This window comes from Melozone crissalis, unplaced genomic scaffold (genome assembly GCF_028551555.1).
Source record: "Melozone crissalis strain CALT ecotype California unplaced genomic scaffold, PUWL_Pcris_2 ptg000018l_1, whole genome shotgun sequence".
Lineage (NCBI taxonomy): Eukaryota > Metazoa > Chordata > Aves > Passeriformes > Passerellidae > Melozone > Melozone crissalis.
Window position 1 is genome coordinate 20,860,680 of NW_026535796.1, and position 18,633 is coordinate 20,879,312.

The 18,633-nt window shown below is 37.8% G+C and overlaps 1 protein-coding gene across 1 annotated transcript in view; it reads left to right on the top strand.

Moving 5' to 3' along the window:
• The window catches only part of STARD9 (StAR related lipid transfer domain containing 9), a 99,239-nt gene that overhangs the window by 55,347 nt on the left and 25,259 nt on the right, over positions 1-18,633 (top strand). The window contains exons 17-23 of the mRNA XM_054275033.1: positions 3,127-3,178; positions 4,080-4,217; positions 5,049-5,131; positions 6,158-6,261; positions 8,393-8,440; positions 15,484-15,674; positions 18,055-18,529. Of these exons, the coding sequence (XP_054131008.1) occupies positions 3,127-3,178; positions 4,080-4,217; positions 5,049-5,131; positions 6,158-6,261; positions 8,393-8,440; positions 15,484-15,674; positions 18,055-18,529 (1,091 nt within the window). The remainder of the gene's footprint in view (positions 1-3,126; positions 3,179-4,079; positions 4,218-5,048; positions 5,132-6,157; positions 6,262-8,392; positions 8,441-15,483; positions 15,675-18,054; positions 18,530-18,633) is intronic.

An 18,633-nucleotide genomic window follows, 5' to 3' on the forward strand; every position in this document is an offset into this window, starting at 1 on the left:
ATGGCTGGCTCAGATGGTTTTAGGGATTTTTTGGTTTTTGATACGGCCAGTGCTAAACCAGACTTCAACATTTTTAATGTTGTTTAAATGAATGGAAATTAATGAAATATTGATGCTGCTTAATGTGAAAGGCGTGTTGGATGAGTACTTCTACAGGCACGCACTCATTGCCAAAACATATGTAAAATACAGTTTAAAATCATGTATCTGTCTACTAATAAAAAAATCTTTATCTAGATTTTGTGGTAATTAACAATTTAAGGGCACAGGACTTTTTTGTTCCTCTTATAAATGATAGCAAATAGTTAAAACAGAAACCTTGTTGTTCTTCTATCATGTTGAAAGAGAAACTTAACTAATTTTTCTCGTGCCAACACAAAGAAATTGCACTAGGTAATTATTAGGGACCAAGTATTTTTGTCCAGTGCTGATCAACATGCAACTTCAACTACTCAACCCTACATTAGCAATAAATATTTATTGAAAGCAACTGCTACTACTTAAATATTTTTTCTATTATGTGGCATTGGGGAAAGAGGAAATACTTTCCCACACTAATTTTGATAACATCTAATTTAAATATATTCATTTTAATGGCATAACATGGTTTGAAGAATCACCTTCTGAAGTCATTCATGACTCTGTCACACTAACATATCTTTGTCCCTTCTTTCTTTGCTTCTAGATGCTGCCTTTTCTTTTCTTTGTGCTTTACACCTTTTAGTCTCTGGTGTCTGTTACCTTCATCTGAACAGCAAGAAGGTAAAATGTTAGCCGTTCCTTAAAAACTAAGGCTTCACCATATAACAACTCTTTACATTGTACTTCTAGAGAGAGGTCACAGCAGCATTTTCCAGATCATGCAAAATAAATATTGTGTTACACTTTTACTCCCCTGATATTTCATAGTATTAATTGCACTAACTGATGCTGTGCCTATGCCTAATTTCTGGCTTTCATTAATAAAGGATGTATGTTTTCCTGTGATTTAGCTGACCTTTTATGCATAGTCTAAAAATATGCAGTTTGTATATTGTTTCAGTAAAAGATGTACTTCATAACCTTTTCTGAAAGTTGGAGTGTTCCAGAAGTGATGGGGCAAAGCAATCTTACTTTTTATAGTTCTGTAATGTACCTTAGGAATTCTACCACTAGTGATGAGAAACAGCCAGAAGAGGTAACAATGTGAAAACACTTCTAGGGGTGTGAAGATGCACTATGGTGTGCTCAGGTCAGGTTGTGCAGTTGTTTCATCTGAAACACCTTTCCCTTTTTCAGGTGGAATACTCAATGTTAAATTAAGAAAGAGTATAAATATTACAATTATTAACTCAATAATAGAATTTAAAAAATGAATTCAGCATGGTCCTGGGATGTGGTTATTTCTTTGTTTTCTCAGGTTGAGTTGGTTTGCTTGTATCATGTCTGTACCCTTGGTCTCACCTGTAATTTTTAGTTGGACTTAAACTTACCCAGAATCACCCCACTGACTGGGATACTGTTGTGAATTTCCTGAGCCAATACTGCTGTAATACACTTTTCTTAATTAAATTGAATTACCAGAGAGTTAGTTCAGCAACTTGGAAAAAGTTTCTTTTGGAATTACGAAAATTATTTCATTGCCAAAGAAGAACATAATTGACAGTGAAGAAGATAATTGATAAAGATAACTTTTAGGAGTTGGTTTACTTCTCTCTCTATAAAACACATGTTGCTAATTGACTTGATTGAGTGACATGAGTCAAAGGCCATATGGACCACAAGTTTTCTAGGAGTTGCAGCCAACCCAGGTGGATATTTTGAGTCTGCTGATCATTAAGCTGACATGTAACTTGGTAATTGTTTCAAAGCAGAGGCACAGCCCAGCCTTCAGCCCCTCCAGCAAATGAAGTCTCAGCAGGGCTCATGCCTGGGGGTCTGTTGGTTGGTTCAGACAGCTGAGCTCTGTGAGGAGCTTTGTGATAACCATTCCCTTTCTGCCCAGTGCACAAACCCACTGTGATTTACCCATAATTACCCAGGACTGGGGCACCTTGAAGTAGTGCACAGCTTCTGTTTTCCCAGTCTCCAGGCTTCCAATTACTACTTCATGCTTGATCTTTAAATTCAAGCTTTACAATACACTTGGAGCAGAGAGTATATCTAATTTGTTCTAATTTGAATACAAAATCACATTGTTTACTGCCCATAATTAATTTTAATAAAACTGAAAGTCTTGCCACTAAAGTAATTTTAGAGCGCATTTACCAATCACTTTACCATAACCAAATCAGTGTCTCTTTAAAATTGGGAAATTATCCTAAGGAAAAACATAGAACTGGTAATGGAAAGTAATAGACTGATGGTAAATTAATTTAATTATTTGCCTTTTTTGGCATTTTTTTTCCTTGTGTTATTGTTCAAACTCTTTTTTATTGGTATTTGCAGGCAACCATAGATCTACTGTCTCGCTTCCATCCCAGACCCATAATATAGTTCAAATCTTCTTGTTCTGGAGGGTTTGGTTTCTAGGCAGTTCTTTTTTTGAAGTTACTGAATCTTCAGGTTTGAAAATTTTCCCATATACCATGAGCACCAGGAAGACTTCATAAACGTAATTTAAATTTCAGAAAAAAGTTCTTCTTTAGTAGTTAGATTGGAGAGTTCATAATCTATGACAAAGCGCCCTTACAAATTAGGCATTCTGTTACTTTTAAATTTGAAAAGCCTGGTTAATTGAGTCATCATTTTGCAGCTTCTTTCTTTCTGCATGGATATTTATTAAAATAATGATCTCATATGTGTAAACACCAAGTCTCACTGTGAAAGTGCAAAGGATCAGGATACATATTCATATCCAAAATACTTGTCTCAAGCACAGTCCAAACATCGTCCACTGAGGGTTCCTTTATCTGCTGGAGTCATGGAAGCTGACATAGCTGCAGGATGAAGAGTAATTGCAATGCTAAGGGGGACAGTGGGCTGAAATATTACCAGTACACAGCATTCACTTCTAACAGTGCAGTCATTCAGAGGCAATTTATTTTAAGTGTTTGCTAAAATGATGCACCAATGCTTTTTTTAGGTAGTATATATAGTATTCTTTTCCTGTAACCAACTTTTAAGTTAGTTCTTTTCTTGTTTTAGGAAGGAACAACCAAAATTGGAAGAAGTGACTCAGACCAAGATCAAGACATTGGTAAGAGAATGATACTGCAATTTGCTTTGTCATATGCTCAGGTCAGACCAAGAGGTGTACATTTGTCACGTGTAACAGCTAAGGTAGTGCTTCTTTTCATCAGCTTTCTTCATTGAAGAAGTTAAGTAGAAGAGACTCATTATTGATATTTGCTAAAATATGTGATTATTTTTTGTTTAAGAGGCCAAAAAGTCACTGGATTTGACTAAATTGAGATCTCTTCAGAATTTTCTTCCCTCTTGTGAAATGCTACACTGGAGTTTAAAATTATCTACATCTTACATCCAAATTCTCAGATGTTCTGTCCTAAACTAGGGGCACAAGTGATCACGAGACATTGAAAATGCTTTTCAACTCTACCTGCTCAGAATAGTTTAGATAAAGTTCAAATTATTTAGAATATGTTTTACTTAATTTAATTTCTGCTTTTAATTTTCTCAGTCAATCTCAGGAGCTAGATACTATGATAGAGAACCGAAACTTTCTACTGAAATTGGAAAATTTGTGGGATCCCAGCTTTGGTTAAGTTCTGCTAAGCTTGGTTATGTTTGATTATTTTCTGCCAAAATATTAGTAAATTATAAACAACAAATGCCATAATGGCATTAAGAAAATTCAACATAACAGAAGAATTTGCACATCAGCTCACAGACCAGAAAGTGATATGTAGTTTTCCAGTATCAGAAATAAAGAAACAATATTGCTAGTTTCAATAGTGAGTTTCACTAGTAAGTTTTTTCTGTGATTAGGTATTTACTAGCAGTATTTAATCTCCCTGTCCTGCACATGGTATGTTTGTCTGGGGTGTGTAGTATGCACAGTGTCAAACAGTTTGTGGCGGTCTGGGGACAGCAGGGCCACCCGAAGCCCTTCCCCAGGTGAGATGGTGTCTGTGTTGCAGTTTTGCAGGGGCAGTGGATTGAAAGGAATCACTGTTTGATAGAGAACCAGGGCGGCGTCGTGACGCTGCGGCCGGGCCCCGGCGCGCGCTGCTCCGTCAATGGCTGCGAGGTGGCCGGGTCCTGCCGTCTGTCACAAGGCAAGATGTGCGCTTCCTGGGCAAAATGAACCCCGCTCTATGGTCGCCTCATCCCTGCAGTTTAGATCTGCAATTTACGGATCTTGGGCAGATCAAAGAAAGATGTCTCTCAGTCTGCTGCCAGCTCCACAAGTTTTGATGCATGGCTAAATAAAGTAGTACCCCACAGAAGTAAAATTAAAACATTGGTGACAATATTATGTCTCCTTTTGGCAACAGTAGTTTGTTGGTTTCTGAAAAGGGAAGCCATGTAGTCAGAGACTTTATTGTGGAAAATAGTGGAGACTGACTGTAAGCCAGCTGGCCACTGAAAGGGTTTTTTGGCAATTATATAATATGGTTGAAACAGCCTTCAGCTTTTTCACTGTGTATTGAGGTGGAAGCTGGTAGACACTAAGTCATAGGCTATGATGAATGAATTCAGATTAAATGGATCAGGCTTCCACACTTTCAGGTTTCTTAAAGTAACAGTCCGGCTCCTGGGAACTTGCAATGCTCTCAAAGATATTGTGTAAGGAGTCTTAAAGACACAGTGTAAAAACAAGTTTTCAGCAGTGGGTTGGTTATGGGTTTGGCATGAAGACATGCTGGCTTTTAATATGAAAGGGGAATTTACAGTTATGTTTACACTGCAGAGATCTCCAAGATTAGTATGCTTGAGTGCTGTCATTACAGATTGATAACTCTGCCATTCCATAGTGACAAATTTTAAAAATAGTTCTCTGTTCTGTGATTTATAGAAAGCAGTTGGTCAGATTTTTTTAACCTACTATTCTATAGTAGTTTGATGAATTATGTCTCTGTAAATGTCTAATTATTTTGTTTTCACAGGGGCCCTTGTTGTCCTTGGCAAATCTCATAAGTTTAGATTCAATCACCCAGCAGAAGCTGCTATCTTAAGACTAAGAAGATCAGTAAGCTCTAAAACTGTTTTTCTCTACTATATTTTTTCCTCTTTTTTTCCTATTTTTTTCTTCTTAAAAGACAGCCTGATAAAGATTATATTTCATCTCATCATCATATTCACTTGCTTCATTTCCTCCATCTAATGGCCTGTAATGACACTAAACCTCTTGTGGGAGGACACCAGCACTTCTTTCAGATGTGCTTAGCAAAAGATGATGCTGATCCCTTGAATAATTTAGTGTTTCCTATTTCTAGTCATGACTACAGTAGGATTGAAACAAAAAGGCAAAATGCTGCAGTGAAAAGACCAGTTAAGAATCTTTCCACATTTGAAAATTTTCTGAGTTAGCTTCCTTTTTTGTCATTTCACTGTCTTGAATGAAATATACTAGAAGAAATGGAAAATTTATGGGATTAAGTATTTAAGTATTGTTGACTCTGGAAGCAGTTAATTGTTACATACATCAGAAATAGACAAAATATTTCTTGATATGTTAAACTCAGGAAAAAAATTACTGTAAGTTATTATTTGGTTTGCTAGTTCAATAATGTTTAAGAAATGAGGTAATTCTTAAAATTACTGACAAATGTAACCAAAAACCTAACTTAAAAAATATAAGTTTTCTCATTTAGGAATTAACCATATTATCAACTGCTATTGGCAAGAGTTTACCTTTTAAAATGGATTTTCACTTATTAATATTTTCTACTTTCCACTCTCCAATCCTTCTGTACTCACTCCGAGATAAGGAGCTTAACTTCTGTTTGTTTTCATTCTTAATTCCTTGATTAATGAAACATGCTGCACATTCAAATAGCGCTGCAAAAAGAGATGTACTCAGTAACAAACACTTAGCAATTTTGCTAATTATCAAAGACTAAGCAGAAGTGTGAGATTATAAACTCACATGGGAGATACTATGCAGCCTTGCACACAATAGGTAACAATGACAGTACTAATGATACCTTGGAACTTCCTGGGTTGCTGTGATTTTTTTTTTTAATTCCTGTCCTATGTGATGTGCTTTCTGTAGATTAGTGAAACCCCACCCACTATGAGTTATGGAGCTTTGGACTGGCTCAATTTGGATGGAAGGTGCATCAATTCTCCACACTATATCCTTTCTTCTCTCTACAAGTAAGTTTAAAACTGAGAAAAAAGCAACTGAACAAGCAATTTCTCTTTTGGGATGATGTATGAAATAAGGGACTTGGTTCAGACAAAAGAAAGCTGTATACAGAGTAAGTCCTACCATGTTTTTAAGTAAGTAGCCAAAAAGAATTGTAAGAGAAAATACATTAGCCTGCCGACAAATATAGAGCAGTAAGGTATACAAGCAACAAACCTGCAAAATCATTTATTGATGCTCAATTAAGAAAGTACCTCAGATGAGACTGCCAGCCTTTATTCAGTTAACTTGGACATCTGCTTTACAGCTAATCTATAATTTTTACAATATTATTACTTCAATGCACAGAATGGCCTTTTCAGGATATGATTTAGCCAAGGCAATTATTACCTATTGACTTTCGCTGCTAATTTGTTGAGGAAATCAGAAGGTTTGTTCATAAATTCCCTTTAGTTCAAGTCCTCATTGAGCCCTTCATCTCAGAAAGCCAATGCTATTGCTTGCTTGTTTTTTTTAACTGAGCAGTAAATAAGGCATACACTGCTTTCAAAGTGTAGAAGAGCTGCTCATACTCAGTGTTTAGAGTATGCTTTTGTAGCAGAGACTTTATGAAATGGAAAGAATTGGTGAGATGAAGACAGTGATTAATATGTATCAGGAAAATGAATTATGTTCTGTGTGTCAGTTCATACCATTGAAAACAGAATATTACTAAATTAAATAAAACTGTGTTCTTTTTCTTTTTTAACTCCTCTCAGCCTCGCCCATTCAATTAACCTGTTAAAGGCAAGAAACAGCCATCTTCTCATTCACATCTGCTGGTGGTTCTGCTTCTTGCTAGAGTGTTTTTGGTGTGGTAACATACTGGGAATCTTTTATCTCTTTCTAGAGGAAGTATTTAATCTCATTTTTATGAGCATAAAATGTTATCTCTGTTTTAAATATTCTTCATGCGTCTAATCAAGTGGCTTGCTTTCCACCTTAGATAGTGTGTTTTTATATGTTCTCTTTAAGGTATCTAATCTCTGCATTTTCTTTTCATTTGCTGCAGTGATACCTGCCTATACAAAACATAACTTCATTTTGTTTCTTTACTGAAGAACATTTTACACATCATTGCTATTCTTTTCTTAGGAAAAATTAGAAATCATTTCAAAATTAATGGCTTGTCTAATGACCTTCAAATGTACACACCAAGGTGCTCTTTATGTTGCTAAAAACATTGGTTGTGGAGCTCTTATCACAAGTTTTTATGATGAATCTAGAAAAAACTGAAGAAATCCAGAAGCATTTTGAACAGTTTATCACAAATTTATCCTTCATTTTCCCTTTTTAGCCTGACAAAACTGCAGAACATTTCTGATTGATTTTTTCTTCCCAACCATATTCAGATAGAAGACTTGTTTGTGTTGAACAATTTTTCAATGCCTTGAACAGGATATTACAAGCATATTACATTGCTTAAAGTTACCCTCATGCTTACATAGGGGATTTCAGACGGTTACTTCAGTAAAGATGAAAAATGTTATGGTATTGATTTTCTTAGGTTTTATCGATGTCCATCTCTTATAGGACTGATCTGTAAACTATGTCTTATAATAGCTGTTTTTTCACCTTAAGTAATCCAGTGGTCCTACTGTCCTTTTGAATAGTTATTTGCCTATTAGGTAAACTGAATTGATCCACTCAGCCTTGCCTTGCAGTAACCTGTGAGCCTGTTTCTGTACAGACAAGAAGTTTTGCTCATGGAGGGGGTTATGGTTGAGACATCTAGCCTAAGACTGATATAAAAATAAATATCAAGTACTAAAAGGTGTGTGTGACCAAACCATAATACAGGACTAAGTGGACTACAGGGAGTGTGTATATGATCAGCAGTAGAGAAGTCCACCCTTGTGCAGGGCCTTGTCTCTGTCAGTAAGAGATGCTTAGAGCGAAGTAGAAGACCAGGTAAAGCTCTGTGTGTGTCTTGCTCTCTGTCCCACTCTCACTTGAAAGTTCTTGGTGCTCTCTCAGCTGCTAGAAATCTGCATCTTCCTCTACTGAAAATGACAGTAACATTGTGGGCAATAGGCTTCAGTGAAGTTTTCTTGCCTTTTTTCCCCAAATATTTATGATTTTCTATTTTTATTTTTGCAGTCAAAAATGTAGAAACTGTGAAGAAAACAAATGTTCTCTTGAACCAAGGTAAGACTATTAATGTGTCTAAATCGTGCTGAAATTTTTGGCACCTTCAGCTTTGCCTTTCTCCTGTGCTACACTGATTTCCCCCAGAAGGGGTGGAAGCTAACACTTTAAGCTTTAATTCAAACTATTTTATCATATTGGAACAAGAATCTGTACATGAAGCTGAATTACAGGCAAGGCTCTGCAGCCATGTTCTTTATTCACGTGAGATCTTGTGCAAATGGTGTGCATCTTTGTTGCATGTGTAGAATGCATTTAAAAACCATTAATAGAGTGAGGCTTACTCTGAAGTTGCCACCAATTTCCAGCATATAAGAACCCTAAATGTATTAGATTTTGTGCCAACAGTAGGTACTGGGAATACTCATTAGTATTCTGAAAATTGCTTGGATAAACTGGGTTCTCTTCTGGTGAGAATAAAATTGCTTTAGGGAAAAGTAAAAAAAGAGAAATAATTCCTGGCATAGAATGTGGTTCATTCATGCAAAGGAGCACAGCAGCTGCAAACAGAAGTAATTCAGAAATTGTTGAGTTTCCATGGGTTTAAGAACCTTTTTCATCAGGACCTGATTGTACTTTGCTTTCTTCTGGATTTTTTATTTCAGTCATGTCAATATATGTATTACAGTAATGATTATTAATGATAGGAGTCTTATCTCCCATGCTGTCAGTATGGTGACATTTTTCTCATCTGCCTTTTATGAATTACCAGTTCAACCTTTAATTGTACATTAAATATTTTGAGGAATGAGAGGAAGAACTATTTTCTACCACTGCACACAAATATTAAAACTTCAGGCATTGTGAGTCATTATACTCTAATTTGGTTGCTTGTTCATACACCCTGCTCATAATAGCCCCAGCACTGCAAATTTCTGATGTTAGCTGTCAGCCAACAAACCCAGAAGGCTTGTGAATGGCATCAGTCATATTATAGCATCACCACAAATAAGTAGATAATAAAGGTCTTTCTCCTGCCATTGCTTTAATGCCATGCAGTATACAAATAAAAACTCTGATTTTATTGTCTTGCTGGTTTCAGAAAAAACCCCATAGGAGTTTTTCCATTAGAGTTCAGTGGTATAGCAGTACACTGAATTATTTAGGTGCTTGGAACACGCTTAAACTTCCTTTCCTTGAAAATACCAAAATTGTTAAACCGGGGGTGGGGGCAAGAATTCGATACAGCATAACAAACATATTTATTATTCTAATGTGGCATAGTTAACTTGTCCAACTACTATCTGTAAAATATTCTGAGTTCTCACTAACAGCTTTCATTTGAGAATTTCAAAATGGTCTACCAAAAAACCCAAAAAGGTTAAAGAAAACTTTTTCATCTCTGAAAAGATGCATCAAATATTCTGTTTCACAGAGAAATGCACTGTGTCTGTTACAGCAACTCTATGATTTACAGCAGAATTCTGTGAAGGGCATTAGCAGGGTAGCTAACTAATTCTATATATAACTGACAATGTGAAGTTAGCGGAACTGTGTTAGCTGAACTAGAGTTTAAAGAGGCAACATTGGCCTTTATTGGAGAATGTGCTGTATCTTGTGCCGGTGACTCTTGGCCAAAAAGAGATCTGGTTTAGAGAAATATTTAAAGGGGTGCCTTAAATAAGTCATTGCTTTACTTTTATTTTGGGGACTTTGGCAAAGAAAAAGAGGTTTTGCATAGAAAGGCTAAAAAAACCACATATGAAACAGAACAGTGTGATTATTCTCTAAGCAAACCAGTTAATCAGAAATCTAAATGATACTCATTTGATGGTAACTTCTGTGAAGGGGATTACTATGTGTGTGGGTTTCCAAAGATCCCTTATTTCTAAAGGTTTCTGACTCTGCTGGTCATTTTGACTGATTTCCAGCTCCCATCTCCTGCCCACCACTCCCCAAATTTTGGGTTGAATTCTGTGAGTGGCATTCCTTCAGGAGGCTGAAGGAGGTGACAACACAAGGTCTTTGTATCTCCTTTGTTGCTCTTCCCTTTGCTTTAGGGAGTAGGAGGGAGAGGTTTGGCCTCTGTGTGAGGCAGCAGCAGATGTAGAGCCTGTGCTTGGTGCTGCTGCTGCTGCTGCTCTGAGCCCCTGCGGGAAGGGCCCCGGATTGGACACGACAGGAGGGGGAGGATGGAGCTGGAGAAGGTGGGAGCAGTGGTGGAGATGTGCATTAGTGGATAGGCTTGTAGCTCTAACTTGTGACTGCTCTCAGTGTGGGGTTTGCAAGGGCACAAAATGCCTTTCCAACATCGTTTTTTCTGCTTTATTTTTAACTCCTTTTCCCTTGGGAAAAATAATTTGTAAATGGCAAATAGGACTTGAACACTAGGCAGTCAAAAAGATGGGGATGCTAACTTGACTAATGTTTTCTTTGAGAAAACTGGAGAATTTCAGCTTTTACCACAAGTCATTATTTTTCACTGTGGTTTCTCTATTTGAGCCTTAGGATTTTGTTGCAGCAGGTATTCAGAGCTATTGCTGCCATAGTTACTGGAAGCTGCATTATGCTGTAGCAGCCGCCAGCCTCTGCATCAGCAGCAGAAGTGTTTGGGGAAGAGGGGAGGAGAATTGCACAATAGGATCCCAGAGAGCTGACAACAAAACCGGCTGGAAAAAAATGTGGATTAACAGAGGGTTCGTTTAGCATGCATCGTGCAAACTTTGGAGAGAAAAATGAGATGGAAAAGCAACGCAGCAGAATCGGTATCATATTAATGTTTTCTCAGTAATTTGTGATTATCTTTAGTTTAGTGTTGGGTGTCTTTTTGTCGTCATTTTACTTGCAGCTTTTAATGGTTTACTTGGAGGAGGGGGTAACTGTTGACACTTCTTGCTGCATTTGATACACCCAGAAATCTGCATGCTTTTATGAAATTCTATGCAGAATTGCTTTTTTTAGTATGCTGTATGCTAGAGTATGCTGATCCTCTGAAGCCAAGACTTCATGTATGTCTTGATACCTACAGAAATGAAGCTGTTTCTCTTATGTTTCTCCAGAGGCTATTTTAATTCCTGCTAGAACTGTACTGAATGCAGATTGCTTGTGTGGAAAAGCAGGCACATGAGCAACAGCATGCTGGGCTTTTTTCCTGTATCTCATAGCATTCCAGTGTTTCATGTCTAAATTTACCAGTATATACTATTTAAGATGTTTTAGATAAAAAAAATTAGTGATCTCTCCTACTTATTACAAAATCTAGCTAAATTCCTATGTTAACTGGATTGATACTTGGTTTAGTTTAGTCATTCAAACCTATATGACACAAACTGTGACTGTTCTTTGAATTACTTATTAGATTATTTTGCTATGAAGTGTGTGTGAATCTGTTATTTTCTTTCTGGGCCATTGTCATGTCATTTTTTAGTTTAGTTTATCATGTTATTTCCACAAACCAGAAGTGTGCTGACATGACATAGCATGTTCAAAGGTAGAAAGGGAGCATCCTGACTTCATGTTCTTGGTTTCAGCAGTTTCTGTGAGAGACAGATCTGTATCCCAAACTAGCCAGTAATTCTGCTCTCACAGCCAGTATTTCAAAGCCAGAGGGAAAACATTGTCTTGCATTTTTGTATTATGTAAGTGGCTCTGCATGGATTTTCATTATCTTTTTGTTCCACTCCAGAAAGCTGTCTGTAAGAAGCAGCTTCATAAAAAGCTGTTTAATCTTCAGTCTCTGTATTCAGACCTGGCTTTACTGCTCTGCCTGATTTTTGCTTTGTACAACTAGAAATTAGGAAATGAAGCAGAGACACTGAAATAACAGCAGAACTGCAACTTGCATATGTACCTGGAACAACAGTATTTTGTTACAGAGACTTTAACCTTACAGAGGGAGAGTTGTACCAACTAGCTACATCACCTGAACAAAAGCAGAAAGAATGCTGCAGTGGTTGCTGTGCTGTGTTAGGTTTTCCAAGGATTAAAGTGGAATATGTCTGTTCCTCTGGACTCTGCCTTTCTGGGGTGTAGTCACAATATGGAGCTGTGATTAATACCATCAGTTTGGCCTGCCTCGTGTTCTGCTCTGAGTGCAAACACACAGGGCTGCTGGAAAGGATCTCACAATTTCATGTTGGTTCAGCAAAAAGCCATTACTACACACGTGAGGGAATATGCTAGTGCTGCTGAGAGCAAACAGCTCTCTGCCACGTGCATTGTTTGTATTGCTAATTCTCTGTTCCTTTATAATGTGGGGGTGGGGTGTGGTTTCAGCAAGGTTGGGAAGTACAGGAAAAGCTTGTGACCCTCTCACAGCTGTAAGCTGATGTTACCCAACCACCCCTGGGGGCATTGTTACGACTTTGAATTGAAACAGTGCTCTGAGTTGTATCATTTACTTAAATGTTCTAGGTTTCAGTTTGTAAGCAGTTTGAAATCTAATAAGTCAATTTTATGGGAAGATTGGCTGAGAGCTAAAAGTCATGGTTAGGAAGAATGAGAGACATTTTATCAGAGGAATTTTATCTAGTTTTAGTAAACAGTTGCAGAACAAAAGTTCTTTCACTACTGTTTTAGTATCATGCTTCTTTTCAGCCTGCTGGCAATGACTTGCTCCATTTCCTCAGATTCATGCAGAATGATGCTAACAAAGATAAATTAATAGAAATCAGCTCTTCTGATATTTGATTTTCTGGTGTTTGATAATGCTAATGGATCCCCATCACTGTCTTGGATGATTCATTGTCTTGGATGATTCATTGTCTTGGATGAATCTACTTCGCTTCTTTCACACGTGTCTCAAACTAAGCAACTTGCCCAAGGTCGTGTGAGACCAGTGACAAATTTAGATTCACATTTTTCAACTTTCATACCACCAGAGGAACCAGAGCTTTCATGTGTCTGTTAACAGAAAAGGTTAAAGACTATCTCATCACCAGATGCTGCAGAGAGGCTGTTAGGTTTGGTGCATAAGTATCCAGAGGCACTCCTCATCCTGAGGACCTTGTGCAGGCCAAGGATGTGAAAGCACAGAGGTCACATAACTGCTCCAAAATCAGAAGTGTTTTGGCCCAGATCACTACTTGAATCTCCAGGTTACATGGTTGCTCCATTAGAAAATATGGAAGGCAACCTCAAAGCTGTGCTTAGGGCAAGCTTCCCTGAGAGCTACCACTGAAACCTTGGGAGCTTTGCCTAACAAGAAACTTCAGATTCAATACTGTGTTTGGAAAGTGGTTCTTCTTTGGTGAACCAGTCTCTCTTTAAGCTCTGAGTTTGTGCCCCCGTGGCTGGTGGTGTTACAAACAGCTGAGCACTGCAGGTTTGTAATTGCCATAGGAGTGTTCTGGTGCTGCAGGGAGGGTTCAATTCAAACCTACTTCAGCTGAATGGGAAATGAGGCATCCCACTTCTATTTCCTGGGGATCAATTAAAGTTTATCTGAGAGCAAAAAATTTACAAATTACAGGGTACTGGCATCTTTGGAAATGAGCCAAGGACAAAGCGATCTTGGACCTGGATATTCTCACAATTTGTTTGTGTGGGTGACAAATAGACAGAAACCACTTAGCAGATGGCAGGAGCAAAGTTTGTGCTGTTTGCACCATGACAGACGACTGAACAGAAGATATTCTCTCTCAGTTACTCTCAGCATTACATTTACATAAACATTAAAACAGAATTCTGTTTTCCTAGTGGGAGCAAGATTCATAGTAATATTATAAATTATTGAAAATCTTAAAACTTTTTTGTACTGAGACCTTCCTACTACTTCTTATGAAGTGCAGTGCATGTATCATGTAAAGGTACTCCAGGAGATTTGTAGATTTTCACTGCTCAATTATTTCATCTGTTCTTTCTGCTAAACTATCACACAAAATCAGGTTTTTGCTGTAGAAATGGTTGCTTTGAGCATATGCCTACAGTTCTAAATTGAGATGTTAAATTATTCCTGTGTAGCAAAGGTCAAACACTCTTTTCATACAGATGACCTTGTATTGGTAGTGGTTTTACAAGCTACAGGATATTTCCAAAGATTTCCTTTGAAATTATATTTTTTGAGGTTTTTTAACCTTTAGGGACTCTTTGGAATATTGGTGTCTTTTATTGCTTTAGAAGTACAATGAATACATTATTTAATTTCTTATTAAAATGTAATTAAAACAAATTTTCAAGACTCAAAGGTTTAATTTTCTGAGTTTATATATACTAATGCAGTGTTTAGCAGGCAAAGATCATTTACCACCTTTAGATATAATCTAACTTGAATGTTAATAATTTCTTGATGGTAACATGTGGAGAAGCAAAATATATATTCCTTTCAGAGGGTTAAGATATCTTGAGTATTATAATGCCTTATGGTAAGAAGAGATACTTCTGATTGTTGTTCTGTTGTTGTTCTGATACTTCTGAGATACTTTTGATTGTTGTTCTGTGTGTGTAAAATTTTGGCGCACAGTCAGAAGCCAAACATCTGAGAGAAGATTATAAAGCAGTTTTTCACAGGCTATTCACTTTTCTGATCCCAATTCTGCTCCAAATATAGAAGCAGTAACCTGATATAGTTCTCGCATCCAACAGAGATTTGGGTGATCAAGGTCTTTTGTTGGCACTGCCAGAGACTGTGGGTGTAATCTTGACAATGCCTGTAAATATTTCTAGGTTGGAGGTTTTGGTCTGAAAATAAAGAATGTTGGTCATTTGTGTAAAGCACTTCGAAGCACTTAGATGACAAGTATCTTATATAGTGGTAATAAAATTTTATCATTTGAAAACAACCCCCTCCCCAGTTTCATCTATGGAAGAATACAGCAGAATAAAAAATGACAATACTTTTAAAAATTCTTTTTGCTGTTATCTTTCTGGCGATGGAATTACCTGCTTCACTGCTAGAGCTTTCATGTTTTCTGGCATTTTTGACACATACAGGGTTGCAGCCTGCTATGACATGCATGTACACAACTATGAGTTTTTGTCATAATGCACCCTTATTGAACTAAACAATGCCTTGAATGTTGTCTGTCTTTCTTTAGTAAGATGATTGCTTTTATTACAAATAATATTTGTTTCTGGTTTAAATTCACTGACAACATTTCCAACAGCAGAGAAATAGATGCTGTGCATGAAGAGTACAAGCAGAAACTGAGAGACCAGGAAGCTTTCCACAGAAAACAAATTCAACGACAGCAGCTCTATGTTGAGGATTTAAAGCAGCAGATTCTGAGAGGACAGATCAAAGCAGAGCGGGAACTAGAAAATGACCAAGCACTCATCAACCAGCAAATCCAAGAACGTGAGTACCTGCCTCTTCCCCTGCTTCAACTCCCTTCCATTACTGCATACTTTCATCCTCTCAACATTTTTTGTGCTAGTGATGCTTTTTTTAATGAGTGGAACTTTTATTATGGCTAATTACTGGATTTCTCCTCCAATTGCCTTTCCCTTGAGAACAGTTACTGAGCTTTGATTAACAGAGCTATAGGGCCTCCTTCTCAGTGCTCCAGCAGCACTGTTTAATTAGCACTGCAGGTCATTAGCGCTGCTGGGAGGGACAGCACCAGCTACTCCCCTGTGGCCCGGAGCCTCCTCTCTCAGCCTGATCCCAATCCTGTCTCCCTACAGCCGTGGTTATGGTGTTCTCTAGCTTGTCTTCTAATCTATTTCATCTAGGTTTCTTGATAAGCAAAGGGTGCCTGTACAAAGGCGTCATTCCCGCCTGGCAAAATCTGCTGATTGAGCCTGGAAGAAGAAAACTTCCGTGAATTTTTGACAAGGTCTCAGACCAAAACTTATGCAGCCAGCTAACTTTTAATTTTGCCAGCCACAATGAAGAGATTAAAATGAAATTGTTTTAATGGGATATAGCAGAAGAATATGTAGATAGTACAGAAAATCCAGAGAGTTTCCCCAAAATATCTTTATTTTGTGGCTCTGTAGACTTGTTCTCTGCCTCCCTCTAGTTCTGCTGTTTTCACTGTGTTCATGCAAATCTTAGCCAGGCAGGTAGTTTTTGCCAGCCAAATACAATTCTTTACTTGGCAATCCACCAAAGTTCTTCACCTTTTCTGTGCCCTCTGTGGCTCAGCTCCTGACAGAGGCAAGTTTTTGAGTAGAGATTAATTAGCATCCTAAGCTTGCAGCTCTCTTGCAGGGAGACTGATCTGCCAAATATTCTGCTTGCTAAAATCATGCTAAAGAGAACACATCCAAAAACAAAGCTGAGAAAAAAAAGCTTTGTATGTCAAAACTAAAAATGTTATTAAGAAAAATTAACTAACATAATGACAAAAATGCTTCCCTTTTATCTACGAAGTTACTATAGAGTTAGAATTCCTACTTCTGTGCATGTGCTTTCTGCAGAGCTGCCAATATAAGCAGGACAGGAGACTCATTGTGGTGGGGATCACTAATGAAGTGTGTTTAACAAGATCAGTATTCATCAAGCAAGTGATACCTACAATGTCTCTGCACTAATGGTCTCTTGAACTAGGGAAAATTCCAGACCCCCAAACTCCTCTCTTGCAGCTCAGCTGTGCAGAGCTGCAGGAAGCCCTCATTCATCACATCAAACTTAAATACCTCTTAATTCCTACATCCCTGAATAAGCAATGAAACATTGCTTATTTAGTAAAGGACTGCACATTGAAAGTAAGCTCAGACAAGAAAAATTGCTGCTAGTAAGAGAGCAGTGCTTTGGGAAACTTGGGTTCTTTGAGAGTGCTCCACTTGTAAAGGAACCTGGCCTGAAATTTTTATGTTGCTTGTTCAGCAATGGAGATTATTTTTTGTTTGCTTTGAGTGCTGAATATGTATATTTTTATGGCAGCATAAAATATCTTCTTCATTAAGAGAACAGGTTCAAGCCATCACATACAAGCTGGTCACGGTGATCACAATAATGTCTTCTTTTGTTGCAGTTCATCATAGCTCAGACTGAAGGCTGGTGTGCTCTGAAAAACCTCTAAGCACATCCATCCCTTGCATGGAATAAAAGTATTCTTGCATCTAGGGTTTAAAACAAATCAGCCTGGTTCTGTTCTCTACTGCATCCTCACTGACTGCAAAGATCAGGCTCTAAATATTTAGTGAAGACTTAGTGTGTAAGCAGAGGTACCATATTTTGTTATCAAAATAGGTTAATCACTTGTTGTATGAACATATTTGGCATTTATGAACTGTAGGGGTCATTAATGGAAGCAGAGAATCTAATTCTTTTTGTGGAGTAGAGTGGTAATTCTGTGAAAAATACACATTGACTGGTGGTATGAGCTTGTGTTTTTTGAACTGTTTTTCTTAATAGCTAGAGGTTGTGTTGGCTTCACCTGCATCTTTGCCATGACAGTATTTGTTTTATTTGGTGCACATTTAACCGGTTGATCTTAAAGGTCCTTTCCAGCCCAAACTATTTAATGATTCTTTAATATTATGATTACAAGCTTATATTCGGCAGTTGCTACCTGAATCCTTAACCCAATGAAGAGGCTTTTAGTCGTCAATGAATTAGAGCAACAGTACATTTTTCTTTGAATAGTTTGTTGAGTCTCATCTCTACATGCGCAGAAATTCTGTTCTCAAATGACCTCTAAAGGCTGATTAAATTAAGAAACGAGATAGTAACAAGTAATGGTTTTCCTGTGATTTTTACTTTCTCTCAATCATTGTTTTGTTTACAGACCAGCAGTGGCTTATAAATGAGAATAAACGTCTGGCTGCCCTTCAGCAGCAGCAGCAGAGGGAGTTTGCAGTGCAAACAGAGCCAGCGCTGTGTGCAGAGGCTGAGGTGCAGAGCACCAGTGGGCTGGACACCTGCCTTTCCCTGCTGCAGCAGAACAAGAAGAGACTGGTGCAGCTGGAGCTCTTGCAAAGGTACTCCTTAAAAAAGGCCGAAAGAAACATAAGGCGGAAGAAGGTCAAGTTCCGGCTGGAAAGGATAGTCAAGAAGCAGAAGCTGTTGGAAGCCAAGCAAAACCTGGAGCAGCTGGAAGCTAGCTGCTGGCTCAGTGAAGAGTGTGTGAAACCATCCCAAGGCCTAAGCGATAATATTGCTGTACAGTCCTCTTTGGATCACCACTTGCAAAAGAGACAGAAATTGCTGGGTTTGAGGCACAGGCATTTGTTCTGTGACTGGTACCTGCCCCAGGTACCCAGGTAAGCTGATAGCTGCTAAATCCTCTGCACTTTCAAAAGTAACATAAATTCAAGGTATTTTCAGGCCACCTATCCTGAATGCTTTTCAATGTATTGAAGAAAAT